At 43.4% G+C, this 25,573-nt stretch overlaps 1 protein-coding gene across 3 annotated transcripts in view; it reads left to right on the forward strand.

Annotated features, from left to right (window-relative positions):
* LOC106600038 (receptor-type tyrosine-protein phosphatase S) overlaps positions 1-25,573 on the forward strand; it is a 97,615-nt gene that overhangs the window by 31,917 nt on the left and 40,125 nt on the right. For all 3 annotated transcript variants that reach the window (XM_082973507.1, XM_082973505.1, XM_082973506.1), the window contains exons 6-7: positions 14,030-14,218; positions 23,147-23,257. In XM_082973507.1, the coding sequence (XP_082829633.1) occupies positions 14,030-14,218; positions 23,147-23,257 (300 nt within the window). The remainder of the gene's footprint in view (positions 1-14,029; positions 14,219-23,146; positions 23,258-25,573) is intronic.

Consider the following 25,573-nt stretch of genomic DNA (forward strand, 5'->3'; position numbering starts at 1 on the left):
TTGGCCCCAGATATGGCTCTTCGGTATCGCTTGGTGTGCGGTAGCAGAATGAACAGTCTATGGCTTGGGTGGCTGGGGTGGCTTTTTTTCGGACCTTCCTCTGACACCGCCTGGTGTAGAGGTCCTAGATGGCATGGAGCTTGACCCCTGTAGCGCCTTTCAATCGAGGGCGGTGTAGTTGCCACATCAAACAGAGATGCAGCTGCTCAAGATGCTCTCAAAGGTGCAGCTGTATAACTTTTTGAGGATCTGAGGGGCCATGCCAATGCTTTTCAACCTCCTGAGGGGGAAGAGGCACCTTCTTCACGACTGTGCTGGTGTGAAAGGACCATGTTAAGTCCTCAGTAATGTGGACACCAAGGAGCTTGAAGCTCTCGACCCGCTCCACTACAGCACCGCCAATGTGGATGGGCGTGTACTTGCTCCTCCATTTCCTGTAGTCCACGATCAGCTCCTTTGTCTTGCTGACGCTGAGTGAGAGGTTGTTGTCCTGGCACCACACTGCCAGGTCTCTGACCTCCTCCCAGTAGGCTGTACTATCATCGTTGGTGATCAGCCCTGCCACTGTTGTGTCGTCAGCGAACTTGATGATGGTGTTGGAGTCGTGCAGTTGTGGGTGAACAGGGAGTACAGGAGGGGACTAAGCACACACCCCTGAGGATCAGCATGTGTTGTTAACTACCCTCACTACCTGGGGGCGTCCTGTCAGAAAGTTGCAGAGGGAGATGTTCAGTCCCAGTGTCCCGAGCTTGGTGATTAGCTTGACCTGTAGTCAATGAACAGCATTCTCACATAGGTATTCCTCTTGTCCAGGTGGGAGAGAGCAGTGTGGAGTGCAATAGAGATTGCATCATCTGTGGATCTATTGGGGCGGTATGCAAATTGTAGTGGGTCCAGGATGTCTGGGATGATGGTGTTGATGTCCTCCATGACCAGCCTTTCAAAGCATTTCATGGTTACAGATGTGAGTGCTATGGGACAATATTTGTTTAGGCAGGTTACCTGTGAGTTCTTATAACAGGGACAGTGGTCATCTATAGACTGGGACAATGTCCATGAAGACACTTGCCAACTGGTCTGCGCATGCTCTGAGAACACGCCCTGGTATTAGCCTTTAGGCCGGTGCGGACACTGCCTGTAATCCATGGCTTTTGGTTTGGGTACGTATGTATGGTCACTGTGGGGATGACGTCGTCGATGCATTTATTGCTGAAACCTGTGACTGATGTGGTAAACTCTTCAGTGTTACCGGATGAATCACTAAACATATTATAGTCTGTGCTAATGAAGCTGTCTTGTAGCTTAGCGTCCGCTTTGTCGGACCACTTCTGCACTAGATTCTCCGAAGGGAGGGCAAGGGACGGTCTTGTATGCGTTTCTGTGGGTAGAGTATAAGTGCTCCAGAGTTTTTGAGCCTCTTGTGGTGCAGCAAACGTGTTGGTAAAAGTGTTGTAAAAAATGATTCCCCCAGAGTGTTCCTTGTTGGGATGCAGAGGTCCCTGATGCAGCATTCAGGACTGCAAGCACCAAAACGTCAATTGATACTATAGCGATTCAGATGCTTGTGTTATTAATCTTGCACGCGGCAGACACTATTTGTTTGTTTCCACGAGACTAACGTGTTATGTGTGCAGACCGATTTCAATCGAACATGGCCTAGCCCTAGTCCCTATGTGGCAACATAATATGCTATTAATATGTACATGTCGGCATGTGTTATCTGTAGCAGTAAGGGCTAAGTCGGGGGGGGGGGGGGGGGGGGGGTTGTAGACAGATAGATATACAGTCTGACAGTAAATACTGGAAGCATCATGTCGAGGCTCATTACCATAAAAGGGGCATTATCATTTAAAGTGTTTCCCTAAATCTCTTTAGGCTCTTTTATGTCAACACTAGGAGGTAGAGAATTACCCCAGATGACAGTTAAATCGTACCTAAGTGGGGAAGGATCATAGTCATTCAGGGTTTACCCTAGGTTTGTTCTTAGGCGGGCTCATTTTCCATTGAAACTAAGTGAGATTTATTTTAGATGAAGGTGATAGAGGGGTCCTAAACTCTGGTGCTGGGTTTGTTTCTGGGAATACAGTATAGGGCTGTGTGTCTGTGTGTGTGTCTGTGTGTGTGTCTGTGTGTGTGTCTGTGTGTGTGTCTGTGTGTGTGTCTGTGTGTGTGTCTGTGTGTGTGTCTGTGTGTGTGTGCGTGCCATATCCTGGCTGTAGCACCATGCATGCGTCGCTGTGCAAACACTAGGATTATAGCTGCTAGCCTCGTGACAGAACCCTAGGAGAAAAACATTGGTCGTAACCCGCAATGTCTCACTGAAATACTGCTGTCACACGCATACACACTTTCAAGCACGTTTTTTTCTGGATGATGGTGGTCGTGGCAATGGGTGCGGTCGGCAAGCCTGACCGAGGCCATAATGTTTTTTATTGAGTTTTTTTGTGTGCAATTTTATCATTTTTAAGCCAATTTCCTGCAATTCTCAGAATTTCTCCATGGAGCCAAGATACATTTTTACCGTTTAAAGTTAATTTCCTGCAATTCTACACATTTTTCCATGTAGCTGAGAGCTAAAGCTAATTTCCAGGAATTTGACATATTCTGCCATGTAGCGGAGAGAACATTTTACAGTTTTAAAGATAATTTCCTGCAATTCTATGCATTTTGCCATGGCTAATGCTGTGTTATTTTTCTCCAAGTTAACAACAAAATCAATACTGTTAAATGTATTGTTTTGGGAATTTTCTATTCCCCTGACTGTTAAGATTTTATTTTGGTGATTGTTCATTCTCAAAGATTATTAAAAAAGTGATAGGTCCATTATCTTTTCTACATACTTTATATTTGGTTGTAGTCATTTAAGTTTATGCTGAAAGCATTTTTCAATCCAGAAAATGCATTTCAACCCCAAAAATTATATATCTAGATTTTTTTAATGCATCACAAAACAACGCTTAGGCAGGCCACTCAAGGGTTTATTTATTTATTTATTTATTTTTACCCCCAATTTTGATCCTGTCTCATCGCTACAACTCCCCAATAGTCTCAGGAGGCGAAGGTCAAGTCATGCGTCCTCCAAAACATGACCCGCCAAACCGCGCTTCTTAACACCCGCCAGCTTAACCCAGAAGCCAGCCGCACCAATGTGTCAGAGGAAACACCGTTCACCTGACGAGCAAGGTCAGCCTGCAGGCGCCCGGCCTGCCATAAGGTAAAGTAAAGCCCCCTGGCCAAACCCTCATGACACTGGGCCAATTGTGCGCCGCCCTACGGGACTCCCGATCACAGCCAGTTGTGATACAACCTGTGATCGAACCCGGGTCTGTAGGAACTCCTCTAGCACTGTGATGCAGTGCCTTAGATTGCTGTGCCACTCGAGAGGCCCTCTGCCCAAGGGTTTCTATGGCAGAAAAATCCCTGAAATGTTCTAGTGTATTATACATTTTTATTCTAACAGGCATTGGGTGAAAAATAACCAGTGGTACCAGCCCACTGGGCACACACTGGTTGAATCAACGTTGTTTTCATGTCATATCAATGAAATTACATTGAACCAACGTGGAATAGACGTTGAATTGAGGAGTGTGTGTGTCTGATGAATTATGCATTGGTTTAAAACATGACCAAGGTGCTATCGTATCATGGCGGTAGGTACAGTAGGTTAGGTTTCTTTATATTATCTCCATTGCATGCACCTATAATCGCATTTGCACTGTGGCGTAGAGTTGAGCAGATGTGTTTTTAGGATTTCCACACATGGGGAAAATCTTTTAGCAGGGTCTGGACATTTTTTGGCCTTTGATAAACGCATTTCATGCAATTCGACGTAGATTACATGATAGAATAAATTAACAAAATATTTTTTTAATACCACTAAAATGAATGGCTACTCTGACAGTGGCGAACTGAGATCAATAAAAACAACCTGGCCTTGAATGATAAATCAAATAAAAAATTAAAAAAATGTCATATGCGCCAAATACTTGAAAATTTTAAGGACAGCCACACACTCTAGGAGCTCAGATGCAATAATTTACTACCCTAATATCATACGTTTCGACAGATAAGCCGTCTTCATCAGGGTATAATGACAAACACTGCGGGGTGACTAGTTTATATAGTGTCAAAGGACACACACACAGGTGTCTGCAATCATGGCCGATATCATTGGTTAATTCTCTGATGTAAAAAAAACAACATACCAAAAACATGAATGGATAACATACGATCATAGTTACAATTTGGCTACATAGGCCTACAAACATTTGCAATAGCAAAATCACAGTAATCACAAGAATGGCTCAAATCAAAGTCTATGTTGAGACCGAAGGGAGCAAGGGTCTTTATATTAAAGATCCAGGCAGCCTCTCGTTTTAACAATAAATTGTCGAGGTCACCCACTCTCCTAGGGAGGGTGACCTGTTCGATGCCGATATAACGTAGGGAAGAAATCGAGTGGTTTGTTTCCAAAAAGTGGGCCGCAACTGGTTAAGTCGAGTTTTTGCACCTAACGGGGCTACGATGCTCTGAGATACGTACTTTTAATTCACGCTTTGTTTTACCCACATCATTTTTACCACAAGGACACGTTATAAGATAAATAACTGCCTTAGTGGAGCACGTAATAACACCTTTAATGGGATCGATTTCCCTGTTTGAGGGTGTTTGAAGGATCTACATTTATAAGTGCCATTGCATTGAGCACAGCCATTACACTTGTAGTTTCCATCCAGTAGGGGCGCAAATAGACATTGTGCAAGGGATATCTTGGGGTGGTAAATCAGAGTTTACCAATTGATCTCTGAGATTTCTGCCCCACAAGAATACGACCAAGGGAGGGTCCAAAAACACATTACCCACACTGTCATCGGATCTTTCGAATGTGCCTATGTTTGTGAACGATTCCCTTAATTTGTTTAGAGCACATTGAATAGCGGGGTAGTTAGATCGCAAGAATACTTATTTTTACGCCAAATACAACTGGTGTAGACTATACTGTGAAATTCTTGCTTAGGAGCCATAAACAATGCAGTTTAAAGATACAAATAAAATGGTAACACAAAAGCAGAAAAATAAAATACACAAGAATGGAGCTACAGTGCATTCGGAAAGTATTCAGACCCCTTTCCTTTTTCCACATTTTGTTACATTACAGCCTTATTCTAAAATAGATGAAATAAAAATAAGAAATCATCAATCTACACACAATACCCCATAATGACGAAGCGAAAACAGGTTTTTAGACATTTTTGCACATTTATTTAAAATACAAACCAGAAATACCTTGTTAACATAATTATTCAGACCCTTAATTATGAGACTCAAAATTGAGCTCAGGTGCATCCTGTTTCCACTGATCATCCTTGAGATGTTTCTACAATTTGATTGGAGTCCACCTTTGGTAAATTCAATTGATTGGACATGATTCGGAAAGGCACTCACCTGTCAGAGCAATAACTAAGCCATAATGTCAAAGGAATTGTCCGTAGAGCTCCGAGAAAGGATAATGTCGAGGCACCAAAACATTTCTGCAGCATTGAAGGTCCCCAAGAACAGTGGCCTCTATCATTCTTAAATGGAAGAAGTTTGGAACCAGCAAGACTCTTCCTAGAGCTGGCCACCTGGCCAAACTGAGCAATCGGGAGAGAAGGGCCTTAGTCAGCGAAGTGACCAAGAACCCAATGGTCACTCTGACAGAGCTCCAGAGTTCCTCTGTGGAGATGGGAGAACCTTCCAGAAGGACAACCATCTCTGCAGCACTACACCAATCAGGCCTTTGTGGTAGAGTGGCCAGATGGAAGTCACTCCTCAGTAAAAGGCACATGACAGCCCGCTTGGAGTTTTCAAAAAGTCACCTAAAGATTCTCAGACTATGAGAAACTCTGGTCTGATGAAACCAAGACTGAACTCTTTGGCCTGAATGCCAAGTGTCACGTCTGGAGGAAACGTGGCACCATCCCTACAGTGAAGCATGGTGGTGTCAGGTTTGAGGGAAAGATGAACTGAGCAAAGTACAGAGAGATCCTTAATGAAAACCTGCTCCAGAGTCCTCAGGACCTCAGACAGGGGAGAGGATTCACCTTCCAACAGCCCAACGACCCTAAGCACACAGCCAAGACAACACAGGAGTGGCTTTGGGACAAGTCTCTGAATGACCTTAAGTGGCCCAGCCAGAGCCTGGAATTGAACCCGATCTAAAATCTCTGGAGAGTTCTGAAAATAGCTGTGCAGCAACGCTCCCCATCCAACCTGACAGAGCTTTAAAGGATCTGCAGAGAAGAATGGGAGAAAACTCCCCAAATAGGGAAGAATTCATTCCTTTACTTTTATCCTTCACCCTTAAAGAGGGTGAAGCCCCTCCCTCATCAAAGGAAGCCATCATTACTGTCATACCAAAAGAGGGTAAAGACAAAGAACATTTCAGTAATTATTATAGGCCAATCTCAATTTTGAATTTTGACTATAAACTATACACCTCGATTATCATCAGGAGACTTCAAACCTTTATGCCGGATCTAATTGAGTTGGACCAAACCGGGTTTATTAGAGGCCATCAAACCCAAAACATCAGAAGATCTCTACATAACATCAATCTGATTAAAGAAAACAATTCAGAAGCACTATTAGTCAGTTTAGATAGAGAAATGGCTTTTGATAGTGTTAATTGGACTCATTTATATCACGTTGTAGAGAGATTTGGCTTAAAAAAAGATGCAATCCAATGTTTTAAAACCATTTACCATGAGCCTACAGGTAGAATTAAAGTATTTTAAAATGTTTTATTTAACCTTTATTTAACTAGGCAAGTCAATTAGGAACAAATTCTTATTTACAATGATGGCCTACCCCAGCCAAAACCAGAGGATGCTGGGTCAATTGTGCACCACCCTACGGGACTCCCAATCACAGCCAGATGTGATACAGCCTTAGACCACTGCGCCACTCAGGAACAGTATATTGAGCCCCTTTCTCAAGCAACAAGGCAAAATGATTAATTACATGGTATTGGCATCAGAGGAAAAGAGCATAAAATTGCCTTATATGCTGATGATGTGCTAGTTCAAATGACTGACCCCAACACTTGCTTCCCAAAACTAACATATGGTTATTTTTCACGATACAAACTTAATGTACACAACACACAAATTCTATGCTTTAATTACACCGTATTGCAGGAAATAAAATATACATTTGGTTTCAACTGAAATTCAGAAAAGGTTACATATCTAGGGGTAAACCTAACAAAGGATAATTCAAAGCTATATATAACAAAATACAAACCAATTATCTGAAATATTCATAAAGATATATAGACATGGTCCCTTCTCCCTTTAGATTTCAGCTCTAGAATAGAGAAAGTTCAAATGAATAGTCTCCCCAGATTCCAGTCTTTACCAGTCGAGGTCCCCCTGAAACAATTCAATCTGTGGGACAAGTTAATATCATGGTTCATTTGGAATGGCAGGAAACCAAGGATTAGATATTTGACTCTACAGCTCCCTAAAGACAAGGGGGGGGTGGGGGGAATACTACTTAGCTGCACAACTAGTGTGTTGGTGTGACTCACAATACAGTGCTATTCGGAAAGATATTAAGCCTGTCATTCAAGGCTGCCTAATCCAGTCTGTAGCTGGGGATAAAGACACATTTCGGACATTAACAGGAATACTGAACCCTATATATCATAATTTACACTAGACCTCTGGTTTTCGATGGTGAAACAACACAAACTGGAAGAGGAAATCAGAATATAGAAATGGTTTGAGTTTGATCCATAATTTAAACCAGGTGTCTATGATTTTAATAATAATCCTAATCCTAGTGATTAATTCATGAGTTAATTGTTACATGATTAATCGGGTAACAATTAAACATAGTTAGTTGATTAGATAAATAACAGTCATCAGATTAATGAAAGTAGTCATGACAAGGGAAAGAAATTCCACAAATTAACTTTTAACAAGGCACACTTGCTAATTGAAATGCATTGCAGGTGGTTGAGAGAATGCCAAGAGTGTGCAAAGCTGTCATCAAGGCAAAGGGTGGCTACTTTGAAGAATCTCAAATATAACATATATTTTGATTTGTTTAACAGTTTTTTGCTTACTACATGATTCCATATGTGTTATTTCATAGTTTTGATGTCTCCTACAATGTAGAAAATAGTAAAAATAAAGAAAAACCCTTGAATGAGTAGGTGTGTCCAAACTTTTGGCCTGTACTGTACTTCTACAAACTCAAGACGAGGAGATGAAGTTTTGTTGACCAGTTTTTTTTCACTCCTAGAATCAAAAGTCAACAGCTAGGAATACAAATGCCATAATGGCGGCTGTATGGCCATGTAGATGTCAAGAAGATTGTTTTGGGATAATGTATGTTCGGTGTTAAAATATGTTTGGTGTTGAAAGTCCCTAGAACGTGATGGGCAATGACAGATACCTGATAAAAGTTATCCTTGCTGCAAGTAAAAAAGCCATGATAAGGAAATGTTATAAAGCAGAAGCACCACAATTTGAAGAATGGCAAAGTATAATCCAAGAAATCTTTAATATGGAAAGCTTGACATGACATATATACACTGCTCAAAAAAATAAAGGGAACACTAAAATAACACATCCTAGATCTGAATGAATGAAATAATCTTATTAAATACTTTTTTCTTTACATAGTTGAATGTGCTGACAACAAAATCACACAAAAAGAATCAATGGAAATCCAATTTATCAACCCATGGAGGTCTGGATTTGGAGTCACACTCAAAATTAAAGTGGAAAACCACACTATAGGCTGATCCAACTTTGATGTAATGTCCTTAAAACAAGTCAAAATGAGGCTCAGTAGTGTGTGTGGCCTCCACGTGCCTGTATGACCTCCCTACAACGCCTGGGCATACTCCTGATGAGGTGGCGGATGGTCTCCTGAGGGATCTCCTCCCAGACCTGGACTAAAGCATCCGCCAAATCCTGGACAGTCTGTGGTGCAACGTGGCGTTGGTGGATGGAGCGAGACATGATGTCCCAGATGTGCTGAATTGGATTCAGGTCTGGGGAACGGACGGGCCAGTCCATAGCATCAATGCCTTCCTCTTGCAGGAACTGCTGACACACTCCAGCCACATGAGGTCTAGCATTGTCTTGCATTAGGAGGAACCCAGGGCCAACCGCACCAGCATATGGTCTCACAAGGGGTCTGAGGATCTCATCTCGGTACCTAATGGCAGTCAGGCTACCTCTGGCGAGCAAATGGAGGGCTGTGCGGCCCCCCAAAGAAATGCCACCCCACACCATGACTGACCCACCGCCAAACTGGTCATGCTGGAGGATGTTGCAGGCAGCAGAACGTTCTCCACGGCGTCTCCAGACTCTGTCACGTCTGTCACGTGCTCAGTGTGAACCTGCTTTCATCTGTGAAGAGCACAGGGCGCCAGTGGCGAATTTGCCAATCTTGGTGTTTTCTGGCAAATGCCAAACGTCCTGCACGGTATTGGGCTGTAAGCACAACCCCCACCTGTGGACGTCGGGCCCTCATACCACCCTCATGGAGTCTGTTTCTGACCGTTTGAGCAGACACATGCACATTTGTGGCCTACTGGAGGTCATTTTGCAGGGCTCTGGCAGTGCTTCTCCTGCTCCTCCTTGCACAAAGGCGGAGGTAGCGGTCCTGCTGCTGGGTTGTTGCCCTCCTACGGCCTCCTCCACGTCTCCTGATGTACTGGCCTGTCTCCTGGTAGCGCCTCCATGCTCTGGACACTACGCTGACAGACACAGCAAACCTTTTTGCCACAGCTCGTATTGATGTGCCATCCTGGATGAGCTGTACTACCTGAGCCACTTGTGTGGGTTGTAGACTCCGTCTCATGCTGCCACTAGAGTGAAAGCACCGCCAGCATTCAAAAGTGACCAAAACATCAGCCAGGAAGCATAGGAACTGAGAAGTGGTCTGTGGTCACCACCTGCAGAACCACTCCTTTATTGGGGGTGTCTTGCTAATTGCCTATAATTTCCACCTGTTGTCTATACCATTTGCACAACAGCATGTGACATTTATTGTCAATCAGTGTTGCTTCCTAAGTGGACAGTTTGATTTCACAGAAGTGTGATTGACTTGGAGTTACATTGTGTTGTTTAAGTGTTCCCTTTATTTTTTTGAGCAGTGTATATTAAAACTCCAAAAACCTGTATTTGAAAGTAACTGGGAGAAATGGATACAATTCCCAAACCAGGAAGACCTGATTAACTAATAATATCTTCTTAACAATACAATATCACAAGTATGGCAATTTCTGTTTTGCAATTAAACATAGTTAGTTGATTATTTTATTATTATTTATTATTTTAATAAATATGTATTATTTCGTTTCATTGTTCATGTAGATATACTCTTTACTGTTTCTGCTGTATTGTTTAGAAAAAGACAAATAAGAAAATTGCTGTCTAGCTATGATCTCCAACACCTTGACAGAGATTAAAGAATTTTGAAAAGAATAATGCGCAAATATTGCACAATAGAGGTGTGCAAAGCTCTTATGAGACCTACCCAAAGGTGTTGCCGAAGTTGTTTCTAACAGGGGGGTGAAGACTTATCTAATCAAGGTATATTAGTGTTTCATTTTTCATTCATCTTTAAAAAATGTAACAATGTAACACAGCAAAATGTGGAAAAAGTCAAGGGGTGTGAATACTTTCTGAAGGCACTGTATATTTAGGCACACACCGTACTGTGCATAAACTCTACCACATTGTAACGTATATGCTTGGAGTCGGAAAGCAAGTGCAGGTGGTGACTTTAATAATAAACGGAATATGGAACAATATAACAAACACAAATAGCGTATAGACATGAAACACATAAACAATACTGACTGGGGAAGGAACCTAAGGGAGTGCCAGATATAGGGGAGGTTATAAGTGAGGTAATGGAGTCCAGGTGTGCCTCATGACGACTTGCAGGTGCGCGTAATGATTGATTCCAAATGTGCGTAATGATGGATCCAGGACCGGTGGTTAGTATTCCGGCAACGTCGAGTGCCGGAGGGGAGGAGCAGGAGTAGGCGTGACACCCATGTATAATGTGGAGAGCTCATATGCTGTACGTCTAATGACAGCGAGCAGACAGGAATACATAAAAGCTCTCTCTCTGTCTCTGTGCTCTACTGCAGTGGTCTGGTCTCATAAACAATCAGTTACACCATGCAGCAGCAAGCAGCCAGCAGAATAGACCCTGAGGTGATGGAAAGACCCCTCTATGCCTATCTCATTCTCAATTCAATTCAAAGGGGCTTTATTGGCATGCAAACCGTGTTTACATTGCCAAAGCAAGTGGAAAAAACAAAAACGAAAGAAAAAAACGACAAAAACCAACAAAGCGAATGAAACAAAACAAAGACAAAAACAATCGGACATTAAGAGTAAACATTAGACAGACAAAATGTTTGAAGAGAATAAGGACATTTAAAATATTATATTATTAGCTGTTTAAAATGTAGTATAACATTTCAAATGTTACACTTTCTCTCTCTTCCTTTCTCTCTCTCACTCGTGTGAGCCTCTATATCTGTCTCACTCGCTTTTTCTCAACCCCTCCCCCCACACTTTCTGCCCCCTCTCTCTTTTACTCCTCGGAGGGCCTTGCCTCCCGACCTGCCCATCGATCCCTCTCTCTCTCTCCTTTCTTTCATTTTCTCCCTCCTGTCGATGGCGGTATCGCTAGCGTCCATTCAGCCAGGTTATTAGTATTGATCAGAGAGGGTTGGGGGTGTTGCGGCTCGTTTTGCATCCCCCCCTCAAACGGGTGTCCTCTGGACAGCTAGCCAGGATGTGGTCAGAACCCAGGCAATGGTGGTGACAGGGCATCTGACGTGGAAATGATTTTTACTGAGTCTACTTGAGTCTCGTCTCATTTATTTTTCTCATCTTCCGTTCCCCTCCCCCTCCCTCCATTCTCCTGTCTCCTCTCTTCCCACTCCTTTCCCTCCTCTCCCCCTCTCTTACTTCCACACCTGCCCATCTCCTCAGTCCCCCTCTCGTCCATTCTCATCTTCTCTTCTTCCTATTTCTGTCTCCTCCTGTTCTTTTCTCCTGAGTGGGGCCTGTCTGACAGGCTCTCTGCAGCCTATCTTTGATGAGATAGCGATACAGTCAGGTGAAGACAGATGTTACAGTGACACACTACTGGATGGCTGGCAGGGGGAACCGTTGAGATAAGAAATAACAGCTAGATCATATTTCTGGTATTAAATCAGACTGTTTTGCCCATAGTTACGTTTGTTAGAAGCATTAGTTAGAAACTCTGTTGTGGTACAGATTTGAACTGAGCCCAGTTCAGTGGGATCTGTTTGACACTCAATTGGTTGTCATGGTGACAAATGATCTATCTCAGAAGGGAGAGAAAAGGGATACCTAGCATGATGGACGTGTGTGTGTGTGTGTGTGTGTGCGTGTGTGTGTGTGTGTGTGTGTGTGTGAAAGAATGTGTATGTGCAGGAGAAGGGTGTCAGGTGGAGGAGAAGGGGAGAGAAAGGAGGAGGGGGGAAGAAAGGAACGAGGGAGGGCTGATGGAAGGATGATTATGTGGCTGGCCATCTGGACTGCAGTCAAAGGGAGCCTATTCACCAGAGAAAGTGTGTGTGTGTGTGTGTGTGTGTGTGTGTGTGTGTGTGTGTGTGTGTGTGTGTGTGTGTTGTGTGTGTGTGTGTGTGTGTGTGTGTGTGTGTGTGTGTGTGTGTGTGTGTGTGTGTGTGTGTGTACGTGCACCCTGTCTTATGCATCTGCGTTTGGGCACCTGTGTATGATTTTCTCTGTGTCCCATTGTGTATTTCTCCCCATACCTTGATAGAATTAGCATGAACATACACATTGGCAATAACACAAAGCCCCAACGCAGTCGGACACAGTCACAGACGTCTTTCCTCCTAATCGTTTGTACACTAATAATTAGCCGGCTAACAAGTCGTTATTACCCCCTGTGCCCTGCCTCTCCCTGCTATCTGACTGCCTAATTGACATTGCTGTATCTGAGAAGGAAGCCTGTGCATAGTCATTAGAGCTATAATTACTATACACCTCACGGCACAGAGAAACACGGAGGATACCAGTGTTTTCTGTGCATAGCTATTAGAGCTGACACTACTACCACCTACCTGCCCAGGCCTCTGGGGAAGGAGCAGAGGAGGGGGTAGCCCACTGTCTGTACTGTGGATATGATATATCATCATAATATGTGCCACTTAGTAGAAGCTTTTCCCAAAATGACTAACAGCACATTTTACCGTAGATTGTGTATATGTTCCCTGCGGGAATTGAATCCGATAACCTTGGCCTTACCAACTGAACAACACAGGAATACATGTATGTGTGTCAACAGGCCATGTAGGAGCAATGAGCTGGCCAGGCTCCAGGCGTTTTACATTTTAGTAATTTAGCAGACGCTCTTATCCTGAGTGACTTACAGGAGCAATTAGGTTTAAGTGCCTTGCTCAAGGGCACCTCAAAATATTTTTTACCAAGTCGGCTCAGGGATTCAAACCAGCGACATTTCAGGCTTAGTGACTGAAGGCCTACTGGATCATTTGTTTGCTTACCAACACAGTTGACCTAATCTAGTGGCCACCAGCCAGCTAGACTAGCGAAGAGAAACAATTAATCAAGAGGGATTGTAGTTTGAAGTGTGCTTGGGAGTCTAGCCACCATCTGTGGGTGTGGTGTGATGTGGTGTTTTTGAGGAGACTACAAATGATTTTAGATGGAGACAATGGTGTCATAACACTCAGCATGTGTAGTAGGTTTATGTGTAGTAGGTTTATGTTAACCACATTGATCATACCAAGGCATGATATACTGGGGTTCTGCAATCTATCTTCCATGTTGCTACCAAACATCAAACCTTCCATGATTCTAATTCACATTCTCTGTGGAACTCTTATGAGACAAATTAAAATGACTTGCCATCAAAGTGACTTAACAATATCTCTTCTCCCTCTCCTTTCCCCTCTTTCCATCCCACCCTTCCCCCATGCCTAACCCTCCAGAGGACCTGTTGCCGTTTGGTTTCCCCAGCATCGACATGGGACCCCAGCTGAAGGTGGTAGAGAGGACCAGGACGGCCACCATGCTGTGTGCTGCCAGCGGCATCCCAGACCCAGAGATCTCCTGGTTCAAAGATTTCCTACCTGTAGAACCCAGGTCCAGCCTGGGACGCATCAAACAACTACGCTCAGGTGAGATGGAAGGGAGAGAGGGAAGGGAGAGAGAAAGGCCAGGCAGAGAGAGAGAGAGAAAGAAATGGGTGAGGAATACAGAAGTGATATGAATCACGGGATTCCTCAGTATGTTCTTGGGGAGGTTTGTTCTTAGGGCAAAACTCTCAATGGACTACTACAGAGCAAGCTAGATCTGAACTGATGTTCATAGCACACTCCTTTGAAGCCCTCTTCATGTTCAATGTCATTTTATATGTTTCTGGAGAGACCAGACGTATTGTCTAGGCATGTCTGGCAAACAGTGCATTCAGAAAGTTTGCAGACCCCTTAACTTTTTCCATATTTTGTTACGTTACTGCCTTATTCTAAAATGCATTAAATCGATTTTTTCCCTCATCAATCTACACACAATACCTCATAATGACAAAGCAAAACTGTTTTTTTGAAATTATTGCAAATGTATTACAAGTAAAAAACTGAAATATCACATTTACATAAGTATTCAGACACATTACTCAGTACTTTGTTGAAGCACCTTTGGCAGTGATTAGAGCCTTGAGTCTTCGTGGGTATGATGCTACAAGGTTGGCACACCTGTATTTGGGGAGATTCTCCCATTCTTCTCTGCAGATCCGCTCAATCTCTGTCAGGTTGGATGGGAAGCGTCACTGCACAACTATTTTCAGGTCTCTCCAGAGATGTTCGATCGGGTTCAAGTCCAGACTCTGGCTGGGCCACTCAAGGACATTCAGAGACTTGTCCCGAGGCCACTGTGTTCTTGGGTACCTTCAATGCTGCAGACATATTTTTGGTACCCTTCCCCAGATCTGTGCCTTGACACAATCCTATCTCGGCGCTCTAATTACAATTCCTTCGACCTCATGACCTGGTTTTTGCTCTGACATGCACTTTCAACTGTGAGACTTTATGTAGACAGGTGTGTGCCTTTCCAAGTCGTGTCCAATCAATTGAATATACCACAGGTGGACTCCGATCAAGTTGTAGAAACATCTCAAGGATGAGCAATGGAAACAGGATGCACCTGAGCTCAATTCCGAGTCTCATAGCAAAGGGTCTGAAAACTTATGCAAATAAGGTATTTCTGTTATTTGTTTTTAATACATTTGCAAAAATGTCTAAAAACATTTTTTCACCCCCCTGTTAGAAACAACTTTGGCAACACCTTTGGGTAGGCCTCAGAGTGCAAAGCAAGGTAATTCCACATGGAGAACATGGTAATAACACGTCCCTCATCTGCTTCTTGCGTCCTTTTTGTTTTTCTCCATAATCGTCAACAGCCTTCAGTAAGTATTACTGTAACCATAGCCATGCACATACCTTTTTATTGTATGTCTCTTAGACTACATACAGTCACTACACCGTTAAAGTAGTCTTTCCCAAATGGTGGATCAGGACCCACTGGTGTGTCACAGCCAGTTATTTTGGGGTCACAGAAACTGACTAGAGACGGCTGTGAATAGAAACATGGTTTTGTTTATTTAATGGGTCAAAAAGTAAACGACTTTAAGAGCCTCTGCAGTATAGTCCCTTGAAGACACTGAAGATCCCTCTCTGCATCTCTACGGCCCCTCTCTCTTTCCCTGATCCCTCTCCTCCCTCCAGTGTCTACACACACACGCACGCACGCACGCACGCACACACACACACACACACACACACACACACACACACACACACACACACCCACCCACACACACACACACACACACACACACACACACACACACACACACATCCATTCATCATCTCCTGAGTAGGTGTAGTGAGGCATATGGTCCAAGAGTCAAAGTTTGTCAAGAGTCTTCATAACTCAAAAGTGGTGTACATTTTCGACAACCATCTGTTGTGTAGGTCCTGCCATACGCATTAGGAGAACTCTGCAGGCCAATCCTCTATCCTCTCATTAATTTGGGTTTGAGGCCTACAGAATTGCCCCTAATGTACGAAGTGAGATCCACACAACATATGGTGTGCAATATGGACTCGGTTTGACATTAGACCACTTTTGACATGTGAAATTAGCAAACAAACTTTGGTTTTGGGGTGAACCTTTAAGTTTTTTTGGGCGTTAGTGATGATGGGCAGACATCTCTCCTATTCAATTTTGGGCATGGGAGAGGGACACTGAAAGCACATGATCAACTCTATAAAATCTGGAGACCACCCCCAAATTCACTTTTTATTAGGAGTAGCTAAATCTTTGTGACCACGCAGCTTAGCTTAGTGAACACGTGGAGTAGTCAAATAATTATATTCAGGGCTTGTCCACCCTAGTTTCTTGTATAGCTTACCATTGTTAACCACTCCCATTTATGTTGTTATCTGTCTCTGTGCGTTTCTTTCAATATGTGTGTGTGTGTGTGAAAAGGTTTTGTTAAAAAGAAAAATGCTATTGAAACCTCTTTGCAATTAGGAATTGAGACCAAAAACTCAAGAGAAGTTTCAGGTGCTTAATACCAAGGGTACAGTCAGCTGAGTACATACATTTAGAAAGTTCACAACACATTATATACTCTTCCCATGTAGGCATCACCTGCCCAGCTATACATCTTTGTTTAGCCCGTCCATCTTCGGTTCTGGGCCTGACCCTGCTCTCTGATCCAAGGCAATTTCCTCTTATCGGATTAGGTCAACCTTTCTAAGTTAGCACACACAGTTTCATGGCCTGAACTCAATTAATACTCACAGTACTCATTCACGAAACAGGATACAAACAAACTACAGTTTAACATGAAACATGTTACATTTTGACAGAATCCATCAGTTGGTTTCCATCTGTGTGAGTCTATGAGTGTGTGTGTGTGTGTGTGTGTCTGTGTTTCAGGATCTGTTGTCTCAGAGAGTGCTGTAGAGTCCTCTCTATCTTCCTCCCTTTCTCCTTCTTTTTTCTCTTTCCCCCCCGCTCTCCTGCTTGGTTGTTGCACAGATAAGTTATGCCTGTTTTGCGCCGAGCTCTGCTTTGTTCCATGGGGACGGGAGAGCGAGGGAGAGAACGAGAGAGGGAAAGGGAGAGGGAGGAGGGAAGTGAGAGAGAGTTCTGCCTCGTTTGCCTTTCATGTGTCTGCAGGAGAGAGAAGCAAAGAGGTCAGCTGCAGCTAGCAGAGCGGCGAGAGAGCCGGCTCAATAAACACAAACACGCAGGAATGTACGCAGGAACGTACACACATACATTCCCTAACAAGACAACTCCCCATAGTTTCCAGATTGTTACTGTAACTTCAGCCTCTCTAGATTAGTTGTTGTCCAGGTGTAGATACAATACTCCTGTGGAGGAGTCTCTCTCTCTCTCTCTCTCCCTCTCTCTCTCTCTCTCTCCCTCCCTCTCTCATGTCTCTCTCTCCCTCTCTCTCTCTCTTTCTCTTTCTCTTTGTCTCTATCTCTCTCCCCCTTCTCTCTCTCTCCCACATACACACAGTGTCTGGATCGATCGCACCTCTCCTGCGCTGTCTTACTGTATGTCCGTCTGTCTACGCTGTTAGAATGAAGGGCTTTGTAACACTAAAACTAGTGGCAACTGAGCTACCACCACCTTAAAGGAGATGAAAACTTACCTTTGCTGCAGTATTGAAACACATGGTTATGAGGGTATTGGGACAGATTAAAGGTTTATTGAAACATACATCCGTGGGTGTTCTGAAACATGACATGGTGTGTTGGAACGCCACATAATGTAGTTGTGCGACACCTTTCCTGAGACTGGGAGCATTAACCCGGAAAAGGTTGAAAACACTGTTAACTTCTGTTTTGGTGTCCTTTCCTCTTTCTCTAAAGCTCTTAAACACTTTGATGGTTTTTCGAAACCTGTGTAGTGCAGAATTAGATCCCTTCTCTTTTTGTATATTCCCTGCTATTATATGGTGTGTTTATAAACTCCTCATAATTCCGTTTTTTTAATTATGAGTAGTATTATGCTTAAACAAAGGACACGAGAAAAGATTGTTTTGTGAAAATATAAATGAATACGTTTGTTCAGGATAATAATTGATGAGCACAAAAATACTTTTTCGAGACATGATTTTGAAGCTTCAAATGTAAAAATGTTCTTTGCAAATTATCAAATGACAACAAAACATGAACAGTTTTTTCACACTTTTATATTGATAAAGTAAGACAATTCAAAGATCTGGAAGGTATTAATCATAGTAATATTCTTCAAAATCAACGGAAATATGGCATTATATTTCTAATTTATGGGAAAAAAATACAGGCAATGACTGCTAATGTTAGCAGGAGCACTAATACAAAGTTTAGCCCAGGGCTCAATGTGATCCACCAGTCATCCATTATGCTAATGTCTCTGACCTGAGTCTTTATATTCAGATGATGATACATGGCATGGAAGGTTGTTCAGATGGATTGAATCACAATACGGGGCGGCAGGTAGCCTAGTGGTTAGAGTGTTGGGCCAGTAACCGAAAGGTTGCTAGATCGAATCCCTGAGCTGACAAGGTAAAAATCTGTCGTTCTGCCCCTGAACCAGGCAGTTAACCCACTGTTCCGAGGCCGTCATTGTAAATAAGAATTTGTTCTTAACTGACTTGCCTAGTAAAATAAAAGTAAATCAGTGTCATGACTTCTGCTGAAGTCGGTCGACGTCACCGGCCTTCTAGCCATCGCCTTTTCATTTGTTTTGTCTTTGTTTTACACACCTGGTTTCAATTCCCCAATTACATGTTCATTATTTAACCCTCTGTTTTCCCCATGGTTTTTGTAAGTGATTGTTTTATTGTTTGGTCCGATGTTTGTGAGCTTGGTATTGCTTCATGTATTTGGAAATTTTTAGTAAAGTTCATTGTGTTACTCATCTCTGCTGTCCTGCGGCTGACTCCTCTGCACCAGCCACATCCAGAACCTTTACAGTCAGATATGATTCACAGTTGGCATTAGTCTATAATTCTTGTTAGGATTGGCCAGCCGGTGGGTAACTTAGTATGTATGTTTGTTTTTCTGCAGGGAGACAAAGAAATAGAAAATATTAACAAGGAATAATGATAGTACATGAATGCATAATTACGTTATCAAATTGTATAATATTAGTTACAATATAAATATAAATTATTAAACATATCAATAGCAATATGCAAAATGCTTATGTGATTAAGTTATGCAAATATAGCAACAAGATATAAATATGAATGTCAAAAGTGGTGTGCAATAACATGTGGTGTGGACCCTGGTTGCTTCTGTGTGTCGCTCTCGATGTAAGTCTGTTAGTAAATGACTAATGTGATGTAGTTGAGTGGCTTCACTGCAAGTATATTGTGTTAAAAAAAAAAACATGAAGGCCAAAACTAGAGCAGGCTAAATTGGCAGTGACTATGCATGTAGCATCAAGAAAACATATCAATGTATCAAAATGGCTGTTTGACTTGAAATCCGAAATGCTACAATGTGATAACATTTTGTACGCACGTTTTCATTGACACATACTTTTTAGATTGTTTTGTAGAGTTTCATCTGAGCGTTTGGCATGCTCTCACCTATCTGGGTAACAAAGATGACGAGATCAGGGCAAGGATTTCTTTCCAGAGAGACATCAGGGATTGTAACATACTCTCTCGGGATATACTGTCAGAGTCGGTCCAGCCATCTGTATTCTCAGTTCATTGCGCCGACAGAAGAAGGGCAGGGGTGTATGTTTCATGATTAACGACTCATGATTTAATTGTAATAACATACAGGAACTCAAGTCCTTTTGTTCACCCGACCTAGAATACCTCACAATCAAATGCCTACCGTATTATCTCCCAAGAGAATTCTCTTCGGATATTGTCACAGCCATGTATATCCCTCCTCAAGCCAATACCACGATGGCCCTCAAGGAACTTCACTGGACTTTATGCAAACTGGAAACCATATATCCTGAAGCTACATTTATTGTAGTTGGGGATTTTAACAAAGCAAATTTGAGGAAAAGGCTACCTAAATTCTATCAGCATATTGACAGTAGTACTCGCGCTGGAAAAACACTGAACCATTGTTATTCCAACTTCCGGGATGCATACAAGACCCTCCCCCACCCTCCTTTCAGCAAATCTGACCACGACTACATTTTGCCCCTCCCTTCCTATAGGCAGAAACTCAAACAGGAGGTACCCATGCTAAGAACTACTCAACGCAGGTCTGACCAATCGGGATCCACGCTTCAAGATTGTTTTGATCATGCGGACTGGGATATGTTCCGGTTAGCTTCCAAGAATAATATTGACATGTACACTGAGACGGTTACTGATTTCATCAAGAAGTGTATAGGAGATGTTGTACCCACTGTGACTATTAAAACCTACCCTAACCAGAAACCGTGGATAGATGGCAGCATTTGCGCAAAACTGAAAGTGCGAACCACCACATTTAACCATGGCAAGATGACTGGGATTATGTCAGAATACAAACAGAGTAGTCATTCCCTCCGCAAGGCAGTCAAACAGGCAAAACATCAGTATAGAGACAAAGTGGAGTCGCAATTCAACGGCTCAGACACGAGACATATGTGGCATGGTCTACAGACAATCATGGGCTACAAAAGGAAAACCAGCCACGTCGGGGACACAGACGTCTTGCTTCCGGACAAGCTAAACACATTCTTTGCCTGCTTTGAGGATAACACAGTGCCACCGACACATGTTAACCCTCGCAAGGCTGTCGGCCCAGATGGTAACACTAGCCGCGTCCTCAGAGCATGCACAGACCAGCTGGCTGGTGTGTTTAGGGACATATTCAATCTCTCCCTATCCCAGTCTGCTGTCCCCACATGCTTAAAGATGGCCACCATTGTTCCTGTGCCCAAGAATGCAAAGGTAACTGAACTAAATGACTATCGCCCCGTAGCACTCACTTCTGTCATCATGAAGTGATTTAAGAGACTAGTCAAGGATCATATCATCTCCACCTTACCTGTCAATCTAGACCCACTACAATTTGCTTACCGCCCCAATAGGTTCACAGACAATGCAATCGAGATCACACTGCAAACTGCCCTATCCCATCTGGACAAGAGGAATACCTATGTAAGAATGCTGTTCAATGACTATAGGTCAGCAGTCAACTCCATTGTACTCTCCAAGCTCATCATTAAGCTCGAGGCCCTGGGTCTGAACCCCGCCCTGTGCAACTGGGTCCTGGACTTCCTGACGGGCCGCCCCCAGGTGGTGAAGGTAGGAAACAACATCTCCACTTCGCTGATCCTCAACACTGGGGCCCCACAAGGGTGCGTGCTCAGCCCCCTCCTGTACTCCCTGTTCACCCATGACTGTGTGGCCATGCACGCCTCCAACTCAATCATCAAGTTTGCAGATGACACAACAGTAGTAGGCTTGATCACCAACAACGACGAGACAGCCTACAGGGAGGTGGTGAGGGCTCTGGGAGTGTGGTGTCAGGAAAATAACCTCTCACTCAACGTCAACAAAACGAAGGAGATGATCGTGGAGATGATTGCCTTTTCAACCTCTGGAGGCTGAAGAAATTTGGCTTGTTGCCTAAAACCCTCACATACTTTTACAGATGCACAATTGAGAGCATCCTGCCGGGATGCATCACCGCCTGGTAAGGCAACTGCACCGCCCACAACCGCAGGGCTCTCCAGAGGGTGGTGCGGTCTGCACCACGCATCACCAGGGGCAAACTACCTGCCCTCCAGGACACCTACAGCACCTGATGTCACAGGAAGGCCAAAAATATCATCAAGGACAACAACCACCGGTTGCCCCTAAGTGACCGCTAATGTCACTTATGCCTGGAACCGCCCCTGCACTGCCCAGAAGAAAAATATATATTTGAAGTATTCTGTCCTCTGAGCCATGTTGTTGAAAAGCATATCTGCAACTGTGTCTCAGTGACTCACCTAGTTCCTTGTTTTCTTCCCCTATCTACACAGATACACAGTCACAGGTCTTACACAGAAATACCCACCCTACCATATCCACACTGTTATGGTCAGATTCTGTAGTACGCTTTTCCGTCACACTGCTATGAGCCTTTGTGAGTCTGAAAGCAGCTGTGTGTGTGTGTGTGTGTGTGTGTGTGTGTGTGTGTGTGTGTGTGTGTGTGTGTGTGCGTGCGTGCGTGCGTGCGTGCGTGCGTGCGTGTGTGCGTGCGTGTGTTTCTGAGAGAGTTGTTTTGTCGTTGTCTTGTTTCAATTTCCCCACTGTGCGGTAGATTTAAGTAATCCCCTGCTTTTGCGGTCCCTCCTCTGTCTCCATGTCTAACACACTTTTTCGGATAAGGTGTGTGTGTCCGGTGGGGGTGGTTGGCGTGTGCGTGCATATTGATTTGTTTGTGCACACTCTTGTGTGTGGTTCCAGCCCCTAGCTCCATTTCAAACACACACAGTTTGTGATAAGGGCCTTGTAAGCATTGTGAAGGGTTTACAGCAGAACATGCTCCAGGAGAAAACGAATGGAAGAATAATAATAATGTGCCATAATAACATGGTTTAGGAGATTGGGATAATAATGTACAATGCTGCTATACACCTCAGTGAATTGTGCAGAGAAACAGAGGGGGGGAAGGCTGAATGGGGATTTAAAGTGTTGCCATGTTGAGTCCTCTGTTTAACTTCAGATATGCTCCAGGGACTCCTATAGTGCATCGTTAACTACTCTCATTTAGCTTGCTGTGGGGAACATGGATTTTTCATGGCAGAAATGAACCAGTAATGGAAAATCCCTCATTTTAAATGGTAGTTTTAATCAGTTTTAGGTGATGCACGAGGGTTGATGAGTAAAAATAGATTTCATTTATGAATGTATCAATAATTAACCCATTGTAATGTCTCTTTTTCCTCTTTCTCTCTCTCTCTCTCTCTCTCTCTCTCTCTCTCTTCCACTCTTCCCTTTTGTCTTTCTCTCTCCCCATCTATCTCTCTCGGTCTCTCTCTCTCTCTCTCTCTCTCAATCTATCTGTCTCTCTCTCTTTGTCTTTCAGGTGCCCTGCAGATAGAGAACAGTGAAGAGACCGACCAGGGGAAGTATGAGTGTGTGGCCACTAACTCTCAGGGCGTACGCTACTCTTCCCCAGCCAACCTGTATGTGCGAGGTAGGAACTGACCCCGGGTGTAAGATCTCTCACACACATACATTATATCACACACACCACTATAACAAACACACACGTAACAGCCGTCGCTATTATACTATACATATAGCAAGGTGTTAAGTGCCAGTTTGTTTACATGTTGTTTTGTTATTTATTTCCTTCCTATTGGCATCTACTAACCAAACACAACCAAACCTTAACCACCAAATGAAACACCAGTTGGTGATCAAAGATTGGTAATATCCAAGACTAAACTGGGTTTTTACCAGTGCTGCGTCAAGGTGCTCTATTTTATAATAACTGCCACTGGATGGACGTAGACGAAGAGGGATGGGCCAATGGCGTCATACATGTCCAGATTCTTCAGGAAGTATTATTGCACTGTGCAGTTCGAGGGCCTTTGCTACAGTATGACATCACTATTGTCCTATCCCTCTTTGTTTTATTGTAAATTCAGGGCCACAGGGTTTATGCTACTATCTTCCACTTTAATGCACTGATTTGCTAGGGAAAACAATTGGTTTCTCAAGTCTAAATCAGATACGAAAAAGTAAGAATGCAGACACTGTGGCCCTCCAGAAGTTTAAGACCCCTATTCTAGGTACCTCGACTGGGGTAAGGGAGACCGGGATCTCTGGATTCAGTTTTATGGGTTCTAGACTCGCCGTTCTAAGCTCTTGAGCCCTTGAATTCGAAGTTCCTGATTCTTCATTTTAAGTGGGTTCTGTGGTTCTGTGAGAACCAGTGTGTATGTGCGTGTGTGTTTACACGTGTGTGTGTGTGTGTGTGTGTGTGTGTGTGTGTGTGTGTGTGTGTGTGTGTGTGTGTGTGTGAGGCTTTGAGCTGGCCATTTTTACTCTCTCTGTGTTTCCCCGTTCTCTCTCTCCCCCTCACGTCATTGTGTTCTACATCAACCCCCTTACATCCCCCAGAGCTACGAGAAGGTTGGTGTGTCCTTTATTTTCTGTCGTTACTTCCTTTTTATAACAAATTTACTCCTAAAGTTAGGAGAGAGAAAACGGTCTGAAACCGTCTAGAACAGAGGTATGAATAACCCTCATGTTAAATTGGTTTTGATTTGATGAACACATTTCTTTGACTGAAGACGTTTCACTGAGCTCTTATAAGGCTACCTGCCTACACAGTCGTTTGCATTGATTGCATTGTGAGGCCTTGTTTGCAGACCTTTGTTTTTGCTTTCACTCCGTGCGCGACATTCTCTGCATGGAAAGTTTCTTGTTGCCATGGAGACCCAGGAATTGGAAATTAAAAGGAGGCTATCTACACATGGAGGGAGAGCGGTGGCCGCGCTTGCATGCCTTGTACCCTGACCGTGTGACTCTGTATGTGCGCGGCTCCGTTTGTTTGTGTGTGCGCGTGCGTGCTTGTATGTGTGTTGAATTGATTGATTTCAGTATTGTCTTGTCCCTTGTCTTGTATTGGTCGTGCTGTACTGTTCTGTCTGTGTGGGCTTGTGTTATGTCACTACCGTGCTTCTGCACTTGCGGCATGTTGTGTGTCACATTGCCAGTGTGTGTCTCTGTCTCTGTGTGTCCTCTTGGTCTGCTACTGTTTGTTTGCCTACTCAGTGTAGCTTGTTTTCTGATTGGTTGAGTGGTCTTCATATCCTCCTCGGGGAAAATAAAGCGGTCAAATAATGCTTTATTTAAGTGGCATTTAAAGAGCCACAGAAGTAACTTATAATTAATTTGCACACTTGTTTGGTCAGCAAAGACTAAGTCACTGCTGGTGACACTGGTTGACACAACACAACCAGAGGCCAACGCACAGTACTTCTTTATGTACACTATCTGTGTTTATATGCAGGTAAACAAAACTTACAATAGTATTTCATTGCGCAAAACATGAACGTTTTAATTCAGTGGATCATGTCCATGTCCAGTAGAGTGTTATTCACACAGAGATCCTATGTAATTCTATGGTTATTCAGCTGCTAAGCAGCGCATTGCTGTGCTTATGAAACGACACGATGACCTCCATTGATCGGCAGTTGAAGTGAACGATTTACCCACCGCTATCACGGCGGCAGCGTAGCCTAGTGGTTAGAGTGTTGGACTAGTAATCGAAAGGTTTCGAGTTCAAATCCCCGAGCTGACAAGGTACAAATCTGTCGTTCTGCCCCTGAACAAGGCGGTTAACCCACTGTTCCTAGGCTGTCATTGAAAATAAAAATGTGTTCTTAACTGACTTGACTAGTTAAATAAAGGTTAAATAAAATATATATTTATTCATACAATGCACACATATTAGATGAGGCATGATTAACTTGTGTTAATGCCAACTGGTCTTTAGTGT

This window comes from Salmo salar, chromosome 03 (genome assembly GCF_965601325.2).
Source record: "Salmo salar chromosome 03, fSalSal1, whole genome shotgun sequence".
In the NCBI taxonomy this organism is placed as follows: Eukaryota; Metazoa; Chordata; class Actinopteri; order Salmoniformes; family Salmonidae; genus Salmo; species Salmo salar.